The sequence below is a fragment of the Geospiza fortis genome, unplaced genomic scaffold (genome assembly GCF_000277835.1).
Source record: "Geospiza fortis unplaced genomic scaffold, GeoFor_1.0 scaffold391, whole genome shotgun sequence".
Taxonomy (NCBI): domain Eukaryota; kingdom Metazoa; phylum Chordata; class Aves; order Passeriformes; family Thraupidae; genus Geospiza; species Geospiza fortis.
In genome coordinates this window covers 1,323,836-1,344,399 of record NW_005054472.1, presented here as the reverse complement: position 1 = coordinate 1,344,399, position 20,564 = coordinate 1,323,836, and the positions used below count along the sequence as shown (strand labels likewise).

At 45.5% G+C, this 20,564-nt stretch overlaps 1 protein-coding gene across 1 annotated transcript; it reads left to right on the top strand.

The window, feature by feature from the left end:
- The first annotated feature begins 1,079 nt into the window (after positions 1–1,079).
- KCTD20 (potassium channel tetramerization domain containing 20) lies at positions 1,080–20,072 on the top strand. The gene is made up of 8 exons (XM_005428115.2): positions 1,080–1,142; positions 10,991–11,187; positions 11,835–12,114; positions 13,139–13,241; positions 13,727–13,847; positions 14,785–14,982; positions 15,437–15,547; positions 16,944–20,072. Exons 1-8 carry the CDS (start codon positions 1,132–1,134, stop codon positions 17,234–17,236), a joined length of 1,314 nt encoding a protein of 437 aa, XP_005428172.1. The 5' UTR covers positions 1,080–1,131; the 3' UTR covers positions 17,237–20,072.
- Positions 20,073–20,564: the final 492 nt, after the last annotated feature.

Genomic DNA, 20,564 nt, shown 5'->3' with positions numbered 1-20,564 from the left:
ATATTTAACTCTGTTGTTTTGTGAAATTGTGTTTGGAGCAGTCTCTGAGCAATCCAGCTGTATCTTAGGGGAAAGCAGTAAGAGATAGAATCGATGGATTTAATATTTGAGCTGACAGAAGGGAACATTTCCAGGTGACATAAACAATGTATTGCCTTGGCCATGGCACAGGAGCACTGAGGGAAGGTGGTGGTTCTTATTGAGGCTCTTCAGCAATGCGCTGATGTGTCAAAATAACTCATTTTATCCTCAGGTACTGTACATTTGTTTGGGCCCAAGTCCTGGGGCTCCTGACCTTGGGAATCCATGTGCACATACTTATGTACATAACCAAAAATTCAGGTGGTTAATTCCTCTCTGCCTGTTTAAGGGATGTGTGGCAGGAGGGTGTTTTAATAAATAGTATCAGGGGTTTAATAAAGGTTTAGTTTGAGATTCTCTTGGATTATTCAGCAGAAAAGTGAATATTCCTTACAAAGACAGGCTTTGAAGACCATTTCCTTGAAATAAGTAACTTTTAAAAATTCCTGGAATTTCTTTTGCATGTTATCTTTGAGATAGACACAAAACCAGCTGGCTAGGATATTGCTGGGTTCTCTCTTGTCAGGCAAAAAAGAGCCAGAGAGGCCTGTTCTGGAATACACTTCAATTTTAGAACTTTCCCCTTTCAAGAGTGACCTGATCCAGTACCCAAATGGACACCTTCCATCAGCACAAACACCTCATTATGTGTGTTGAAGTAGGCATCTTCTCTGCTTTTTCAATTTTGTGTATTTTTTGTGGTATTTCCCTTTTTTTACTCCCTCAAAATATGGCCTTTTCTACCCCACAATTGAGCCTTTTCTACCACACAATTCCTGCAAAAACTGTCTGAATGAAGAATTTGGAGAGATATTGGGGAAGCTTTTACTGAAAAGAGGAGACTTTAAGTTGTTACCACACGGATCATATTCAAACTTTCCACGAATCAGCTGGAGGGACTTTTAACCTGAAATATTTACATGAATCAGCTTTGGGGGAGTGACCAGTGCTGCTCGAGGAGTTTTAAACTCCCGAAGCTTTGCTGTGCCTGGTGCTTCCCTCTGCTCCAGGAGGATTTCGGGGTCGTGGTGCAGGGAGCATCCAGCACGGATGAGCCGGCAGTAAGTGAGGGGTGCTGGGCACAGGGTTTGCTCCAGACTTCCACCAGGAAATGTGGGTGATCAGAACTTCTGGTGGTTGCAGGTGGATCAGATTCTCTGCTAGAATTCCCTCAGAAATACTCTTGTTCTTATGCAGTTTGTAGTTTATAATTGAAAAATTGGACTTCTCATAATACAGATGCTGGATTTGAAATTGTGCAAACTTGGAACCAAATTGGATTTAACTGCCTAAGAACAAAAGCTGAGAAAGAAAAGGTTTTTTAAATCCAAAGGGATAAGGCAGCTTTTTTGTGCTTTGCTGAAGTGTGTGGGATTTTCTGAAATCTTTGTAAATACTTTTGTAGCAAATGGTAGAACAGAGAGCACAGCCAAACTCTGTTGTCTACAGCGCTTGCTCCTGTTGCAGGCTCTCACCTGAGTATTTGTAGCTTAATTTAACATTTAACACAGGTGAAGAGAAAGTGTAACTCACAGGTGTCACCTGCCTTAAAACTTTATTAGTTCAGTATTGTTTGTGAAACACTGGACTTCTCATAGTACAAATGAGAGGGCAGATTCTCTGTTAACACAGATTCTCTGTTAGCACTCCCTCAGAAATACTCTTGTCCTTATGCAGTTTGCTGCAGTTTATAATTGAAAAATTGGACTTCTCATAATACAGATGCTGGATTTGAAATTGTGCAAACTTGGAACCAAGTCGGATTTAACTGCCTAAGAACATAGCTGAGAAAGAAAAGGTTTTTTAAATCCAAAGGGATAAGGCAGCTTTTTTGTGCTTTGATGAAGTGTGTGGGATTTTCTGAAATCTTTGTAAATACTTTTGTAACAAATGGTAGAACAGAGAGCACGACCAAACTCTGTTGTCTGCAGCACTTACTCCTGTTGCAGGCTCTCACCTGAGTATTTGTAGCTTAGTTTAACATTTAACACAGGTGAAGAGAAAGTGTAACTCACAGGTGTCACCAGCCTTAAAACTTTATTTAGCTCAGTATTGTTTATTTTAGCAGGGAACATTTGTTTTTCCTGTCTCTAGGTAAAAATATCCTGCTTATATTTGCAACAGCTCATCCTTTGCCACAGTTTTTTTTCCCTTTTCCCTTTTTTCCCTTTTCCCTTTTCCCTGATCATATCTGCACAATCCAACCTTCTGCCAGGGAAGGAGGTGTGTATTCTATATGGGCATGGGCAGCTTTATTAAAAGTGCTGAATTTAATCAGATAGCACTGGCAAAGCTGCCATTGCCATAGGGGTAAGAAGCTCTTTATGAGGATCAAATACCATTTTTCAGGTGACTATTTTTATTCCAGTATTGTGAGGAAATACCCTTTACAGTTCACTTGGGTTTGCTCTCTGACATGAATACCTTGGGCCTCAGAGGGAGGGAAATAAAAAAGCAGTAAGTTGTTGCTGTGGTGAGGAATTTTGCTCCCGTGGTGGAATTGCTGAATGCATTTCATCTCTTCTCTTGGTGAGGCTGCCACAGTGTGACCTTCCTATTTTGGGAAAGTCTGTAATAGGTTACATCCAGTTAATAAATACCCATTATTTTTCAGCAGGTTTCAGTCTTGGTGTGTAGATTGGCAAAAGAAAAGCTGCTGTGAGTGTGGGGCACTGATGAGGGGTCAGTCAGTGCATAAACTGAGCACTGGTGGTGACAGAGGGACCTGGTGATCCCCAGGTCTTAAATCAAGGTGTGCAAATGCAGTGTTAAACCCTTAAACCCCTATTGCCAACTGTAGTTTTGAATTACATTTGTAGAAACAGTGGATTTTTGTTGAGCCTCAATTAAATGAGTAAGTCAGTAAACTTTGCTAACAGTGTAGCACTATGCACAGAATGGAAGAAACAATCAAGCATTTCATCAGCCTCCTTGCTGCCTCTTGCCAACATTTTCAGGCTGTCCTGCATTGCATCAGGCCTGCTGGACATTATTTTCCATCTATCATTTGAAGCCAGATGGAAAATGAATCCTCTGTATATTGATAGAGTTATTTCATAACAAAGGAAAAGCTTTTTCTCATGTGCCAGACTATAAATCAGCTTTTATAGTCTGCTTGTGTTTGTGTTGGGAGAATGCAGTGAGGATCAGTAGGAGGTTCATGAAGAGCATGTGAAGGCTGCAGTTGGATGTTTTTCTCTCTGGTACAGTCCAGGTGAATGCCTGGACCATGTTGTTCTCCAGTGCTCCAGGTGTATCTACAGCTGCCAGGGAGTGTCAGCCCCAGCCCTGCCAAGTCTCACCTTACCCTGAGCATCTCCCTTGGTTCAGGTGCACTGGGCAGTGCCTGGGGCTCAGCCTGGCTGGGAGAGACCTGAGGAGCCAGGCTGGCAGAGCTGGGGATGTCCAACCTGGATGGGAGAAGGCTCCAGGGAGACCTCAGAGCCCCTTCCAGTGCCTAAAGGGACTCCAGGAGAGCTGGAGAGGGGCTTGGGACAAGAGCCTGGAGGCACAGGGCACAGGGAATGGCTTCGCACTGCCTGAGGGCAGAGATGGATGGGATATTGGGAAGGAATTGTTCCCTGGGAGGGTGGGCAGGCCCTGGCACAGGGTGCCCAGATCCCCTGGGGCTGCCCCATCCCTGGCAGTGTCCAAGGCTTGGAGCAACCTGGGACAGTGGAAGATGTCCCTGCCCATGCCAGGGGGTGGCACTGAGGGGACTTTAAGATCCTTCTTAGTTACAGAATGAGCCATCAGGTCAGGTCTAATTTTTTAATAGAGGAGAACATTTCACTTCTTGCCTTTCTTTCTACTGGATGAGTTCCTGTCACTCTGCACAGCCCTCTGGAATGCCTCCCTGCCACTGGGAAGTTTTTATTGCAGGTGAACTGAGCTGACAGGCAGAATTATGTTTTTTCACTTTCTCTGGGAAAGTCTTCATCTGATGATGAGAAGCAGATAGTTATTATGAAAATTAGAAGTTGGATTGCTGCCTACTTGCCAATACTAGAATTTTTCAGATCAAGTTTGATGGCTGCTTTTTTACTTAACCAATGTTCCCCAGCCCAGGGGAGATCCATTATCTCCATGCTGCATTCCCTGCTGTGGTTTATACCTTACAGTGATTCCCCTAATCCTTATGCACAGGAAACACTTCTCCTTATTTATCTTAAACCCATGAGATTGCCCTTTTCCTCTCCAAAGTAGAAAGCCAATCATTGCTAATTTGTTTCTCTGCTTTTAGGTTTAGAGAAACTTTTGGAATATTCTAAGAAGACCTTTTAAGAATTTATGCTGGTTTTGTCTGATGTAAAGTTAGTTTTCTTCCTAGTAGCTTATAAGGGGCTATGGTTTGGAATTTTGCTGGAAAATGAGGTTGATAACACAGGGGTGTTTTATGTATTGCTGAGCAGGGCTCACACAGAGCCAAGGCCTTTTTTGCTGCCCACCCACCAGTGGGCTGGGGATGCTCAGGAGCTGGGGGACACAGCCAGGCCAGCAGACCCAGGGATGGATATTCCACTCCTTATGGCATCATACAGAGCTGGGGGAAGAAGGAACAGGGGGGATGTTAGGAGTGATGGTGTTTTTCTTCCCAGGTGATGGAGCCCTGCTCTCCTGGGCATGGCTGAACACCTTCCTGCCCATGGAAAGTGGGGAATGAATTCTTTTTTTGCTTTACTTGCATGCACGGCTTTTATTGAGTCATAGAATGCCAGATTGGCTTGGGATAGAAGAAATGTTAAAATTCATCCTATTCCACACCTTCCACTGTCCCAGGTTGCTCCAAGCCCTGTCCAGCCTGGCCTTGGACACTTCCAGGGATCCAGGGGCAGCCACAGCTGCTCTGGGCACCCTGTGCCAGGGCCTGCCCACACTCACAGGAAAGAATTCCTTGCCAGTATCCCATCCATCCCTGCTCTCTGACAGTGGGAAGCCATTCCCTGTGTTCTGTCACTCCAGTTCATTATGAGCAGTCCCTCTCTGGCTTCCTTGGAGCCCCTTCAGATCCTGGAAGGTGCTGTGAGGTCTCCACACAACCTTCTCTTTTCCTTTACCTATAAAATGTCTGGCTCTCAACCCACGAGTTACTCTTCCAGTTCTTTTCCCCATCCCACCAGGGAGAAGTGAGCACATGGATGTTTGAGGCTCAGTTGCCATCTGGGGTTAAACCAGGACACAAATTAAAGCCAGGCTTTAGCCAGTGTGGAAAGACGTGCAGATCCATTAGAAATCCATCTTGTTCTCAGAGCAGGGCTGTGGAATTAGGTCAGGCACACCCTGCGTGCGCGTGTTTCCTGCTTGCTCATATTTCTGAGAATAATTGTACGTGGGAATGTTTTTGTAGACTTAAAGGAGTGTTGTCACCTTAAAAATGAGTTGTTTGGAGTTTTATTTCTGTCGTGATGGTTAGGCTGTGGTTTAGGAAGAGGGGAGGATTGTTCACCAGCTGATTCACTCACTGCTGGTGCTTCCTCACCATTTGCAAACCAAATGGTGAAGTAAAGCCACTCATTTCTACTATTCTTACTCTCTTACACCTTCTCTCTTGCCATGCCAGATGACAGTGAGACCCTGTATAAGCTGTCAGGGCTTTACTCCTCAATGGATTTTGGCAGCTAGGCTTTTCATGATTTTTCTTTGAAGTTTCTGTGAAGTTCTTCATACCTAAAATACTCTGTAATGGCTCTTTAAAAATTCCAATGAGTAAGTATATCTTTATAAATATAGTAAAAGATTGTATTTATGTAATACAATAAATAAAAAGTAGAAACCAGCACATTTGTAGTGATGCTTTTATTTTTTCTTGCTTAATAACTGTTGTATCTAGATGGGTTTTCTCTGCTGGCCACGTTGCAGTATTTGAGTTTCTTTTCACCTTGTTCATGGTGCTCTGTGCAAGTGAAGCCATTCAGCTCTTCCAGTAATGGGTTGAGAGCTGCATGCAGTGGGAAGTAGCTTTGGATGTGCTTTAGATCCCTTAGGGTGGGGAAGGATAATGTACTGAAGATGTCACAGGCTCTTTACATTCCAGAACACTTCCTTAAGGATTGCAAAGAACAGGGATCAGCCTCTTTATCTCTGCAAAACATTTGCAGCATGAATTATTTGTACCAATGGCTCATTGCAAAATTAAAGTGTTTCCACTTTGTGATTAAAAACAACTTAAATATGACTTTCATGTTTTTCCCTCAACAAAAGACAAGGCTCTAGACAAGTTCAAATAGAGATGATTTCAGTGGGACCACCAGCACAGGGTCTGGAGAGCAGAGATGTTTGTGCAGTTGCACAGCTCATTCTTGACATTGTTGTATTCCAGAGGAAGGAGTGGCCACATGCTCCATCTATGGCCAAAGCCAGATGGGAATTTTGTTTTTTGATTCTGATACTGATTCCATTTAAAAAAATTAAAATCCCAACCTTTCTCTGATCTTCAATGCTGAATATGACATGGGGCTTTTGCTGTTCCTGAGTGCCCAGCTCCCACAATCCAGCTGTGAGGCTTCAGCTCCTCTGTGGACTGGTCCTTACCTGCTCCTTCAGGATCTGAGCATGCAAACAAGTCCCAGAGGAGTGAGGAAACACATCATGGTGCCTGTTCACTGTGGTACCAGTCAATTGACACTTCCCAGAGGGTGGAAACGTGCATGGAAAGAGCCCTCTAAGGAGGGTGCTGACCTGGCAGTGTTTTTGTCCTGCTAGCACAGGGGAACTGCTGGTGCAGGGCTAGGAGCTGAGGAGTGAACGTGCTCCAAGTCAGTAACACCTGAGCAGGCTGAGGGCTGCTGCTCTGAGCCTGAGGATTAGCTCTCTGCCTCTGTGTCCCTGTTTTCTCTCATAAAACACTTCCCTGCAGTGCTTCCCAGGGCTCTTAGGAGCAATGAGCAGTTAATATTTGTAAAAAGCTTTGAAGCTGAATGGTGCTAATTATTATTTATAGGCATTCATTCTCACCATGGGTAGTTCTCCTTGATCCTGGGCATGAAAGGAAACCAGGACATTTGTAAGCTGGTCAGGCAGGAGTTTGGCCTTGAAGTCTTTGTGTACTTGTCTCCCCACTGGGTTCTGGGTGTGTTTGTAATATATTTGTCACATTAAATGACCAGTTTGGGGATTTATTGTACGAGCCAGATGTGCCAAAAGATCTTTACTCATTTCCCTCAATTCTGCTGACACACGAGCTGCAGGATTTTGGCATGCCAGGAGACAGGGAAATGCCATCAGCCTGAGCTGGGTTGGATGATCAGCAGGACTGGATGTTCCACTTCCAGGAAAGGGGAAAGTCAGATCTTCTGCTTGGGAGAGCCACCACATTGCAAAGAGCAGCTGCTTTCAGCAGGTTTTGCTGGTGCTCAACTTTGTTGAAGAAAACAGAAAAGAAGGAGGAGGAAGATGTCAAACAGCTGGGCCATTTTTTCCCTGACAATCCTGCTTAGCAGATGAAGCAGCAGAAGAGTGGGAATGACAAGGGAAAATTGGTGTATTGTAGTTCCTGAGTAACTGGTGATAGTTCTGTAAATAATTTCTGAGCTGCTGTAGTTAAGGACTCTGCTGAAGGATGTGCAGGGTCTCTGCATGTAATTCAGAGCTTGAGGTGATGAGCAAAGATTTCAACACTGACTCAATCCAGTTTTGTTGTTGTGAAATTCAGTTGGTGTTTTGCGCTGTTTGACATCACTTAAATGGGGCTTGTAAGGCAGAGCTCTGGGGAAGTTATGGAATCTAAGTGTCCCTGAATAACTCTGCTCTTTGCCTTCATATACTCTGTTATTGATCTGATTTCCTGGCTAATTTCTTCTCTCTGCTGAGTAATGCATTAAATAGTCAAGAGACTGTTCAGGCACCACAAGGGGAGGTTGTTGGCAGAGCTGCAGCAATTCATCACTCCTGGAAGAAAGAGGACCAAGAAGTAAATTTTATGCTTATCTTGTTTTCTTAATGGAGTTTTTGTCAGCTCACAGAGCAAATCCTGTTCCCTGGTGAGTGGGGTAGCATCAGCTTTGTCAGGGATGTTGTTTCAGTGTAGGAAAATTAATGCTGGGGGAAAAGAATTCCTGAGCACAGCCCAGTGTGGTGTCTGTTCCTCTGAGCCACCTGGGCTAGTGGAACATGTCCCTTGAGATGCTTTAATGTCCCTCCAGCCCAGAACATTTTGGGGTTCCTCCTGACAGCCAGCAGCTCTCAAGAATGACTCCCTTTAAGGGCTTTCCCTTAGCATATCCCAGAAAACTTACTTCCTCTCAAACCACGACAGTTATGATTATATATCTGCTCAACAAGGATATTCTTTTCCCCACCTCAAAATGCTTTTCCCTAAGTAAATCAAACTGCATTTTAAAAAACAGGTTTTGGCTTTCAGTGCAGCTACCAAATTTTAAAGCATTTTTGTTCAGATGACAGATTGCAGAATATTCTGAGTTGAAAGGGACCCACAAGGATCATTAAGTCCAAATCTTCAGTGAATGGCCCATGCAGGGATTGAATATACAACCTTGGTGTTATCAGCATCATGAGCTGATAACTGAGCTACTCTCAGGGTCAAAACATACAATATAATTCAGTGAATGTGTTTGAAGTTTCAGCATCATGAGCTGATAACTGAGCTAATCTCAGGGTCAAAACATACAATATAATAATTCAGTGAATGTGTTTGAAGTCACATTATTAGTTGTATAAATACTTTAACATTTGCAGTCTTAAAAAACTCCATTTCCTCACAATAATTACAGTGCTGTGAAACAGGAGAATAGTTGACTTTTTGTTCCACTGGACATTGTCAGTTCTGGAATTGATTTAAAGGCTTTTAGGGGTGAAGAGGTAGGGGTGTGCTTTTTTTCCCTCCAGGGTGTTTTAGCGTATGTGGCTTTTCATATTTAAATTTCCTTCCACACCCCTGTGTCCCACTGCCTGGCACTGCTGGACATTCTCCCCCCCTGTGCTGCTCTGGCACACAAGAGAAGAGGGCAGAGGGTTGCTCAGGCTGTTCACATGGAGTTTGTGTTACTTTTGATCAGGTAAAAGATTTGTTCATGTGTGACCACATCCATCCCACTTAAGATGTCAGGAAAGGTTCTTCCCCCAGAAGGTGCTGGGCCCTGACCAGGCTCCCCAGGGAATGGGCACAGCCCCAAAGCTGCCTGAGCTCCAGGGATTGTTGGGCTGTCTGTGCAGGGCCAGGAGCTGGACTGGATGATTCCTGTGGGTCCCTTCCAGCCCAGGATATTCCATGATTCTCCCTGGAGGATGCTTGGTCACACAGTTCAGTTGTGGGTGGCCCTGCAAGCAGCAGGGAGGTGAACTCACATACTGATGTTCTCCTCCAACTCAAGATATTCCAGGAGTCTATTCCCAGGTACAAGGCAGCATTCACAGGGGTTTCTGGTGGGACTCCCGAGGGGTTTCAGGGTCCAGGCAGCCAGGACAGGAAAGCAGCCTGGAAGGTGTGGGGAGAGGGAGTTTTCCCACACTGGGTATTTTGGTGAGAGCAGAGGGCAAGGCAGTGCTCTGGGTGCTGTTCAGGTTGCTGGGACTGAGATGACCCTTGGGGGCTCCTTGTGTCACTGTGCTGCCAACCAGAGCCTTTAAAAAAAGAAATGGTTTTGTTGTTGCCAAAAATCTTCCTTTGGATAACCATCACATGATGTGTAAGCGGCAGATTTTCTAAAAATATACAGATATAATAATGCTGGCAACTTAGAATTGGGTTTACAGAACAAAAGGAGTGAATTGTTACTCCTCTTTAAAATCCTCATTAGGAATAAAATGCTTAATTCAGACTGCCTGTAACAATGAGCTTGAAACCCACCACTGAACTGCTCATTAAGGCCTTCACCCTCAGCAGGTGCTGGCCAGAAAACTCAGCAACTCTGACTTGGCATTTTGCTGTTTTATTAGTGCTGTGTTTTATCTGCTTTGTGTCTGCCAGGCATCAGAGATGGCACCCACAGGCCCTGCAGTCATCATTCAGCCAAGGGAAAGACACAGGACAATTGTTCTGCAGGGGGGAAATTGGAAAAAATTCATTAATGAGGAAATTGGTGTTTTATGTTTGAGAGAATAAAAGGAAAACACTTGAAGCTAAGAAAGGAGAGCTGATTCTTGTCCAGAGCAAAGCAAATGCCAGAGAGAGTGAGGGAAAAAGACAGCAAAGAGATCTGATCTGTTAGGAGATAGAATGGGGTGAAGTGGGTCTTAAAGATAGAAGGAAAAAGGAATTTTACTTGGAAAAAAAAGACATCTGTGTCTCTGCATATGCTGGGAGAGCATTCCAGATGTGAGTGGCAGTGGTTCAAGCATCATGTGTGGGGCTGGTCTGCACCATCCAGGTGTTTGTTGTGGGACTGTAGTGGGTTAAATACTGGGGGGAGCACTGTGTGACAGCGCAGCATAAATCAGGAAGAAAGAACCAAAACCAAGCAATGATTGGGAGCAGGGAACCTCCTGGTCAAACCTCAGAGTGGTTAGGAGGCAATGCCTGAGCTGTTAACTGGGAAAATGTTATATTTCAGGCTGTAACCATGTTATAGAGCTCATTTGGCCAGGACTGAGAGTCAAGAATATAAACATTTTTAAAGGGCTGTAGAGGTCTGGAGGAGTTGCCAGGAAGTGTTTGCAGGAACACACATGTGATCTAAATCAATCAGTGGCTTTAGACTTAGCTTTAAAAAAGTGAAGGTCTATAGATTAAATGGATTTAATAGACCCCTGATTACTTTAAAATCTTTTTTTCCCCTCTTCCCAGGTGAGGGTAGGGGTATAACTAGCACCATAAGCCTCTGAAACACAGTTAAATACCTGAAGAAATGCCTTTTGAGCCTGAGGGACCTTGTTTGTGGTACCAGATACAGAGATTTGAACTTTCTTGCTTGCTAGTTTCTTCCTAAACTAACAACCTGGATTCTCTCTCCAGCTCTTCTCTTAGGAAACGCCACCAACTCCTCACGGCACGGAGGCCCAGCATGAATGGGAACTGTGCTGGGGGCACAGACTGGTTGAGAAATCAGGAGTCCAGTTGTCCTGTGGAAAACAGAACTGTAGCAGCCCATGAGTCAGAAGAAAGTTCTGTGGTGTTAGGAGGTCACAGCCCTGCAGTTCCCAGGACTGAGGGTAAGGATAATGCCCTCAACGTTGTAATCTTTGAGGGAGATTATTTTTTGGGCTTTAAGGGGTGTTGTGTTTTGGAAAATGTTCCAGTATCACAGGGCAGTTTGCACTGGGCAGTATGTGCCCTGCCTGTGCCAGGTTGCTCCAAAGGTCAGAAGTTCACAGCAGAGTTCAGCATTTTGGCAAGAGCATCCCACAGGAGTGCCCTGGCCAGCCTGGAGCTGGCCCTGAACAGATTCCCTGCAGGCATCTGGGCAGTCCTGTGTGCCCACCACGGACTGGCACTGGGCACTGCTGCCTTACAGCACTCTGCTGAGGTGTGTGCTGCTGCTCAGCTTCCTGTGGGAGTCCTGCCAGCAGGCTGGGTCTGTATTTCTGGCCTTGTTTAATTCCTGTGCTCCTGCCCTTTTCAGCTGAATCCATCTTGCTTTAACAAGGAACATTAAGCACCATGGCTCACCAAAACATCCTGCTGCTGGTGCAGTTCAATAGCAGCATAGTTTTATGTCCTGCAACATCACCCTGACAGTTATGGCATCCTTAATTATTGCATGACTCAGTTTTCTCATTTCAGTAGGAAGTGTTACTATGAAATGATGTTTTTCAATAAATTTTCTCCTCCCCTTGCAATGTTTGTTTGTGTTCCTCAGGTTTGGATTCTGAATGCCGACACAACACTTGCTCAGTAAATCCCCAGATCTGTAGCATGCTGTCTGCTCCTGAAGAACCTCACAACTGCCATATCCCAGATGGAAATAAGAGACAGCTGGAATATTTTAATACCCAGGAACGCCATGGATGCTGTGCATTGTCTTCAAACAGCAGTTCCCAGACAGTAGCTCCAGAGAAAGTGACCCTGGTGGTGGATGGCACCCGCTTTGCAGTGAATCCTCAGATCTTCACTGCTCACCCTGACACCATGCTGGGAAGGTGGGTCACTTCTCTTACCTTCAAGGTACCTCAAGACAATCTAATTTTTTTTTAATGGAATAAACATGTAATGTTTGTTTGTGATCTCATCTGTACACACGATGACCCCAGTAAGAATTTGGCTGTGAGTGAGGCCCAGAAGACCTGACCAGATGGAGAGTTGGTAGTTCTCTAGATAAGTCTCCATGTCCATCAAAAAATGCACACTTTTAGCCAAAGGTGATCTCCTTTTCCTTCTCCCCAAGTGTTTGCTTGGTCTGTCAGCTGTACATCTGTCCCCAGCTGATAACCTTCCTCCTGAATGGGGAATATGATAATGCTCCATCCCTTCCTGCTGCCACCTCTTGATACTCTCCCAAAGGAGAGGTTGCTCAGCTCCTTCTGAGAGGTTGGAACCTGTTGCTGCACCAAGAAATCCTCATGTGCTGTATTGCCAGCACTTCCACCTCTCTGGCCAAAGGGTTCTGGTGGGTCACTGAGCCTTGCATGGATTATTGTGTAAAACAAGGCATCTAAAGTCATGTGGAGTTATCTGGTGTAGGTCAGTGCAAGGGCTTTATTGCCAGGGGATTTTCTGCCCCAGGACTGAATGCTCTGTTCCTTTGGCTTGTTCCTTAGAGTAAAGTAACCATAGCAACAGAGGCCTCCCTGAGCCAAGTCTTGTCCTTATTTACTAAGGAAGAGATTGGAGTGGAGGTTTAAGTTACTGTATCTCTGTGTCACTGCTGGGCTTCATCACAGAATCGTGGAATGGCCTCAGCTGCAAGAGACTTTGAAGCTCAGTTCATTTCACCCCTGCTATGGGCAGGGACACCTTCCACTAGCCCAGGTTACTCCAAGCCCCATCCAGACTGGCCTTGGACGCTTCCAGGGCTGGGGCAGCCACAGCTGCTCTGGGCAGCCTCTGCCAGGCCCTCCATGCCCACACAGGAAAGAATTTTCTAACCCCAGTGCGTCTATTTGTCTCTGAAATAAATACATTTCGATGTCCTTGTGCACTTACACAGTTCTTTACCTCTTTCAGAATGTTTGGGCCAGGCAGAGAATACAATTTCACCCGGCCAAACGAGAAGGGCGAGTACGAGATCGCAGAAGGGATCAGCTCAGCCGTGTTCCGCACCGTGCTGGTAAGGGCAGCTCTGCAGGTGGGGAGAAGAGAAACAAACAATCTATTTGTCACACAGCTGAGCCATCTCCAGGCACTCCCTGGAACATTCTGGTTTTAGGTTTTGCAATGTGATTTCTAAAAAAAAATATAGCAGGCTTTGGTATAAGTCCACATGCCAGATATTTGCTCGTGTTGCCTTTTACCTTTTCTGTGTCCTGCTGTTGTAATTCCTGAGCTGTATCCTGACCTTGTGGTTGTATATAAATACATAGTGCATATGAGATGTTATGAAACCCTGTGTCATGGAAAGGTTTTAACTGGAGCTCATAATTTATCAGACCCTAGAGGATCTGCAAAAAGATGTAGATTCTTAGACAAGTAGGGCTATTTTATAAATAGTTTCAGTATCCAATATTAGTAAACAAAATAAAGAACTAATTAGGAATTATCATAGTCCAAGATGTTCCTAATTTTTCTCTCCAAAACCTGTCCTTTTATTCACAGGATTATTACAAAACCGGAATCATTAACTGCCCTGATGGGATTTCTATCCCAGACCTTCGAGACACATGTGATTACCTCTGCATAAACTTTGATTTCAACACAATCAAATGTCAAGATTTAAGTAAGTATGAAGAGAAATGAGCTCTTAGGAGATCATCTGCAGGGCGTTGAGCACTCTGATCCTGATTCAGTGCAGTTCTTAATCTTGAGCTTTAGTTTAAGCATGAACACATGGATTTCACTGGGGCTCAAGTTGCATTTAAACAGCTTCCTTTTGGCTGCTTCAATCCAAAGTGAAGTGACCAAATCCTTCACAACACAGGCACTTTGCTCCAAAAGCAAATTATAAACATTTTAGTCTCTTTTTTAACAGAGACTGAGCAGAGCTTGCTGTTACTGCCAACAGAATGAAGGCTAAAAGCAGGATTATAACCCCTATCCAAAATGTACCAGAGAATCATGAATAATTTAAGCTAAAGGCTGGTGGCCAGAGCAGGAATCAAAGATACTAAATCTGGAGAAAGTAGAATTCCTGGTCATGAAGGGGTTTGATTGGGAGCAGCTTTTTGGTGGGCATGCTGGCAAAAATAAGTACTTTTAACACAGGCAGGTCTGTGAAAGGCACTTTACTGAAATGGGGTGTGTGGTATCATAACACAGGCTGTGGGTGGAATTTCCTGCCCTGTTCTCTGGTGAGTGATCGCAGAGAAGGCAGCAAAATGCACTTTCAAGGGCAGAGGTTGTTGCTGGAAATACAAGTTAAGTATCATAATGAATTAATTATTCAGTCTATTACTGTTTCACTGTATTGATTGGAGCTTGGTGGGTTTTTAATGGGAATGGAATGGTTCTGCAGTGCAATTTGCATCCCATTTGAAATGCAGTCTGCACTTCTGACTTTGCCAGTTCTGGATCTGGAGGCTGTTGATGTGTCTGAACATATGTTGAGCATTTTATCTGAAGAAGAACTCTGGCTGTGCTCTTGGATGGATCTGAGAAGTGCAGAGCTGAGATATTTTCATGCTGCAGCAGAGCTGCTGTGCTCTGTGTCTCCTCAGGTGCTCTGTTACACGAGCTCTCCAACGATGGGGCTCACAAGCAGTTTGACAGCTACCTGGAGGAGCTGATCCTGCCCATCATGGTGGACAGCGCGCGGAAGGGCGAGCGGGAGTGTCACATCGTCGTGCTGACCGACGAGGACACCGTGGACTGGGATGAGGATCATCCACCTCCCATGGGAGAGGAGTATTCACAAAGTAAGGGCTCTGCACTCTGTTCCACATACACCCAGCCATAAGGAAAGGACACATTCCCAATCTGGCTTCCTCCAGGAGGAGATGCTGGCACGTGGAGCCCTGATTTGTGTGCTCTGTATGAGCTGGTGCTGTTGGAGGCAGGATGCCTGGCTAGTTAAAACTGATCCCAGCACTCACTGTACTTTTCCTCCTGTTTCTGCCTCCCCTTAGCCTTTTTCAAGCTCCTTAATGAGGGAATATTCTTTGCTTTACACTCCCATCACCACCCAGTCTATCGAGACTGTGATTTGCATCTCTGCCCTCCCAAAAGGAAGTGCAATTAATCCCAGTGAGGAAAACAGACACCTGAAATAATCCTTGGAATCCACACCTGGCTTTTGGCGCAGCAGGACATGCCAGAAGCAGGGAGGAGGTTCCTCTTTGTTGATTCTAATCACCCCTTTTATTTCTCAAGTCCTTTACAGTTCCAAGCTGTACAGATTCTTCAAGTACATTGAGAACCGGGACGTGGCAAAAGCTGTGTTGAAGGAACGGGGCCTGAAGAACATTCGCATTGGCATCGAAGGTAACGTGCTGCTTCAGCAGGTGAAATGCACGTTCAGGTGACTCCACAGTCAGCAAAGCCTGATTTCTTCTGCACTCCAGGCATTTCCTTGTTTACTCTGTGTTTTACGTTTATCTTTACAAAGCCAGTTAAAACTCAGCATGTTTTTCCTTTACCTCTGCCGTGTTCCACTGAAATTGGCCAAGGGGCTTAAAAGTTAAAGGAAAGTGAAAGGTACATAACATGTAGGAGAAAGACTTGTCTCCTTAGAAATGAGTAAACAGGAAACAGGAGTCAAATGTTTCCACCTGCTGATCCAAGCTTTCCCTTAGGGAGCTTAGAGAATGCTGGGCTCTGTCCTGGGAGACTTATTTTTATAGCAGCTGTGTTTGCTCACAGAATGGCTGGTGCTGTGCAGCACCTGCAGGCTGAGTACACACAGTGCTGCACCCTCTTGTCAAGAGAATCATAGAATTGTTTAGGTTGGAAAAAGCCTCTAAGATGATTGAGTCCAACCATTAACCCAGCACTGCTAAGCCCACCACATCCCCAAGTGCCACATCCACATGTTTTTTTAAATCCCTTCATGGATGGTGACTCCACCACTGCCCTGGACAGCCTGTGCCATGGCTCGACAACCCTGGTGAAGAAATTTTCTATAATATCCAATTTAAACCCCTTCAGCACAGCTTGAGGCTGTTCCCTCTCCTCCTGTCCCTGTTCCCTGGCAGCCCAACCCCCTCAACTGTCCCCTCCTGTCAGGAGTTGTGCAGAGACAGAAGGTCCCCCCTGAGCCTCCTTTTCTCCAGGCTGAGCCCTCCCAGCTCCCTCAGCCATTCCTGGTGCTCCAGACCCTTCCCCAGCTCCGTTCCCTTCTCTGGACACGCTCCAGCCCCTCAATGTCTGTCTTGTGAGGGGCCCAGAATTGAACACAGTGCTCAAGATACCTCAGCAGTGCCCGGCACAGGGGGACAATCACTGCCCTGGGCCTGCTGAAGGAACCATGGCTGGTACAGCCCAGGTGCCCATGGCCTTGTTGCCTACCTGAGCTCCTGTTCAGCTTTAACTCCTCATTTTTCCCCACATAACCTCATGACATCCTCATAGTCCTCCTGATTTATCTGGCCCTTTTTCCTTCTCATCCTCACTGGCTCATCTTTTGGCACATGGGGATGACCTGCTCCTGGAGCTTTAAGTTTTCCTTTTTGAAGAATGCCCAGCCTTCCAGGACTCCTTTTCAGGGGAAAGGAGAACAGTCTTCTGCAAGCCAGTTATGCTAAATGTGGAATCTGAGCTGAGTTGTGCATGTGTCCCACCCTGACCCCACTGTCACTCCTACCTGGATGTTCTGGAATCCTGTTGTCCCTTTGTGAGTCAGAGAGGTGCAGTGGAACTGAGTGGCTCTCTGTGTTTCCAGGGTACCCCACGTGCAAGGAGAAGGTGAAGAGGAGACCTGGTGGCCGCTCTGAGGTGATCTACAACTACGTGCAGCGTCCCTTCATCCAGATGTCCTGGGAGAAGGAGGAGGGCAAGAGCCGCCACGTGGATTTCCAGTGTGTTCGCAGCAAATCCCTGACAAACCTGGTCACGGTGGGGGATGATGTCTCAGAGGACCACGAGGTTATCATGCATCACCCCCCCCAAGTGGATGAACTGGACAGGCTGAACGCCCCCTTCTCCCAAATGGTTGTTAATGATCTACCGGATTAGTGTGGCTCAGGGTGGAGAATCCTGCTGGAGGTGGGAGATTCTCACCACGGTTTCATCCCAGGTGATGGGACACAGACTCCTGCCAGGTGTTTTATCCTCGTTCATGCTCTTACTACGTTGTCATATTTCAAGCATGTTAATAAAGAGCCACACTCCATAGTCTTAATTGTGCAATCAAAAGCAACGTCTGCTCAGACAAAAAGAAATGACCTGTTGTTTCTACTACAAAGGCTTCCGGATTGTGGGTGCTGAATATTTTATCTAAACTTCTGAAAGAAGAGCACAAGTGTGGAAATGTCTTGTGGGACATGAGAGAGGAAATTCTGGGCCTGTCAAGACAAAGCTTTCCTTTGCCATTAGGCACAGCTTTGTTTTTGTGAGTTACAGAGGAGTGAACATCAAAGCAGGACAGACGATATTCTATATCAACCAGCAGAAATGTAGCACAGTGTGGCAGCAAAGCCTGAGCATGGAGGAATCTGTTTGCACTGCCACCTGGCTTTGGATCCAGCGTGGTGTACTGCTGCCCTAGGAAGGAGGAACCAGTTCCATAGGAAGCATATTCACAGGAGTTCCCCATCTGTACTTCTCTGTGAGATGGAATCATTGTTTTTAGGGATGTTTTCTGTTAAGTTCAGTAAAATGAGTAGATCATGCTGAAGGAAAATCCAAAAAAGACTGTAGCTGATATTTTATCAATAAAATAAATCTGTTAATAGCCACATAGATGTAAGAAGCTTTCTAGAGGTAACTGTGCATACTGAAGACTTTGAGTTGTCTTCTCCATCCCCCTGCTAAGACAAACAAAGCCAGTGGAGGAGCTCCCAGTTTACTACCTGAGTAAAATCCTTGTTCTCATCAACCTTAGTCAGAATTGCTGTAGACTCTCCAAGGAGCTGCTGCAGTAGCTTTAAAAAGTCACCTACTTTCTTCCCAATTTGGAACTGACTGGGCCATTTTTCTGTCAGACACGTAAGAAATACCAATAGTAAACCAGCCCTAAGAAGAGAAAAATGGACATACGTGGGAACAACTCCTTTGCTGCTCTGAGTGCGTTATCCTGATCTATGTCAGGCTCTGGGAATTAAGAACAGGCACACTCCAGACTGGTTTAGCTCAGGTGGATTGGAGTCCTGCTCCTGCAGCACTGAGTTCGCTGTGGGAGTTCCATGGAGGAATTCCCTGTAGGAGCTGGTTTAACCCCTAATGAGCACACAGTGAGTTCTGCACTGCCCCAGCTCAGCTGAGGGTACCCAGAACTGAGCTGCCTCCCAAAGCCATCCCTTCTGAGGCTATGTAAAGGCTCTATGTCCCCAAACCAGAGTTTTAAACATGGTGCTGGTGCAAAGAAAAGCTGAAACCATTCAAGAAGGAAAGGGACAGAGCTCCTCACAAAGCTGGGCAGGTCAGTGCTGCTCTGGCAAAGGTGTTGAAACCTGCATTTCATGGGTGTTACCTGGTCAGACTTGGCAAAACTGAGATGTAGGTATCAGTCTGGCCCTAGAAAGTTTAATCTTTTTTTTGCCAGGTTGCAACATCAAGCAAATTTGTATTGTTCTCCTTCTGACTGCCAAGTGCATGGTGAATTGAGCAGTGAAGTTTGCTGCTGGTTGCTGCCAAGGTGTTTGTGGTTTTCAGTGCAAGTAACATAACAAGATCAAGCAGAAGTTTTTAGTTGCAAGTAACAAATCTCCGCCAAGGCACATTTTAGTTTCCATTAGTACGGATACAAGTTCCATTCTCTCAGTTTCCATTCTTAGCTTCTTTCCCAAATGCAGCAAATAGATTTCTTCTAAAAAGAAGTGCCTACGGGAAGATTTCAAGAGTCCTAGGTGTTCAGATGCCTAAATTTCTCTTGACTACTTTTGAAAACTCCTCCCTGTGTGTCATTGGGTCAGTAGAGAGAAGCGTCCTTTGGTGCCTGCACAGAGCTGGGGTGATGTGCAGACACTCATTATTGCTCCAGATGAATTATTTATGTGGTAGAGAAAAGAAGACACATGGACCATGAACCTCCACCAGGGGCCAGACCAACCCCAGTCCTTGCCTTGGTATGAGCTGTTCCTCAGGACAACAGAAGCACTGGTGAGCCCAGCAGTGGTGGAACTTGTCCCTGGGCCCTGAGTGCCCAGCAGTGATGTCCCCCAGGCTCTGTGATTGTTTTCCAGTGTGGATTTATTTCCCCAGCAGTGTCAGGTCTAAGTAAATGAGTGTTGGTATTGCCCAGCTGAGCTGGAATTGGAGGTTCCACACGTTCTGCTCTAAGGACTGAAGTGTGGGTGTTGTTTCAAGACTGTGTCAAGGCATCAGGTGCTGAGAATTGCACCTCAGCAGCACCTTTTGGAATCTGGCAGCTAAAGGACCATATCCAACCAAACGAAATCCCACCCAGTGTGTCCCTGAGCCCAGGGGCAGCTCAGCCTCTGCAAGGATTCAGGCAGTTCATTAAACTGCACCAGGCCCTCTTGGGAGTTACAGACTGTCAGTGCCTGTAGGAATTTTGAGGTTCCCTGTGCAATCAACTGGACCTTCAGCATGGGATGCACATTATCCAGCTCCCATATTTCCATGCAGATTTTACCACTTACCCACTGTAGTTTATTGGCTTTCCCAAGTAATTATTCATTCTGGATTTTAAATTTCGTTAGTAGAGTGGGTTCCATTGGAACACTGAACCAAATTTTAAAAGTGTTTGCTTTTCCTCCTCGCACAGTCACCTACTTCAAGTACAAGGTCAACTTTTGTCTTACTCTGGATGTACTGAAGTGCTCCTGTGCTGTGTATGGACCCCAGATGTATGGTTTCTTTTCCGTATTAAAGTATAAATTATACGTGACTTGTTTGGCTCCTTTAACAATCGTTTTAAATGTGGAGTAGAACAGGCAGGGCATAGAGAGCTACAAGGTTTTGTTTCTTTGCTTCATTAAATAAGTGTGGGTGGTGATTCCAAAGTCTTAGGAGTAGTTTGGCGTCAGAGCCTGGTTTGCAGGGAGATGTTCCCACCATTTGTGCTGAGAGGACCCCAAAGTTTACTGCATCCCTACACCTCATTGCAGTTATGTTCTAAAGGCAGCGCAGGCAACACTCGACCCACAAACTGCAGCATCTCTAACAAGCCCCAGTGGTTTTGTTCAGTGCTGTGAAAAGTGCTCTCCACTTCTACCTACTTGTCTTCAGAAAAAAAACAGCTTTGGAGCAGATCTGGCTTTGATTTCCATCTTCAGCCTTGGATGTACTTCCAGGCTTCTCCTGATGAAGGTTGGGAAGGGTACTAACAATTCAAACAAGGTGGGACTTGTGTGAAGACCTCACAGCACCTTCCACTACC

Coding starts and splice junctions, on each gene's coding strand:
- KCTD20 (XM_005428115.2), top strand. Junction 13,242..13,726: donor CCGTGTTCCGCACCGTGCTG/GTAAGGGCAGCT, acceptor TTTTATTCACAG/GATTATTACAAAACCGGAAT. Junction 14,983..15,436: donor GGGAGAGGAGTATTCACAAA/GTAAGGGCTCTG, acceptor TTATTTCTCAAG/TCCTTTACAGTTCCAAGCTG.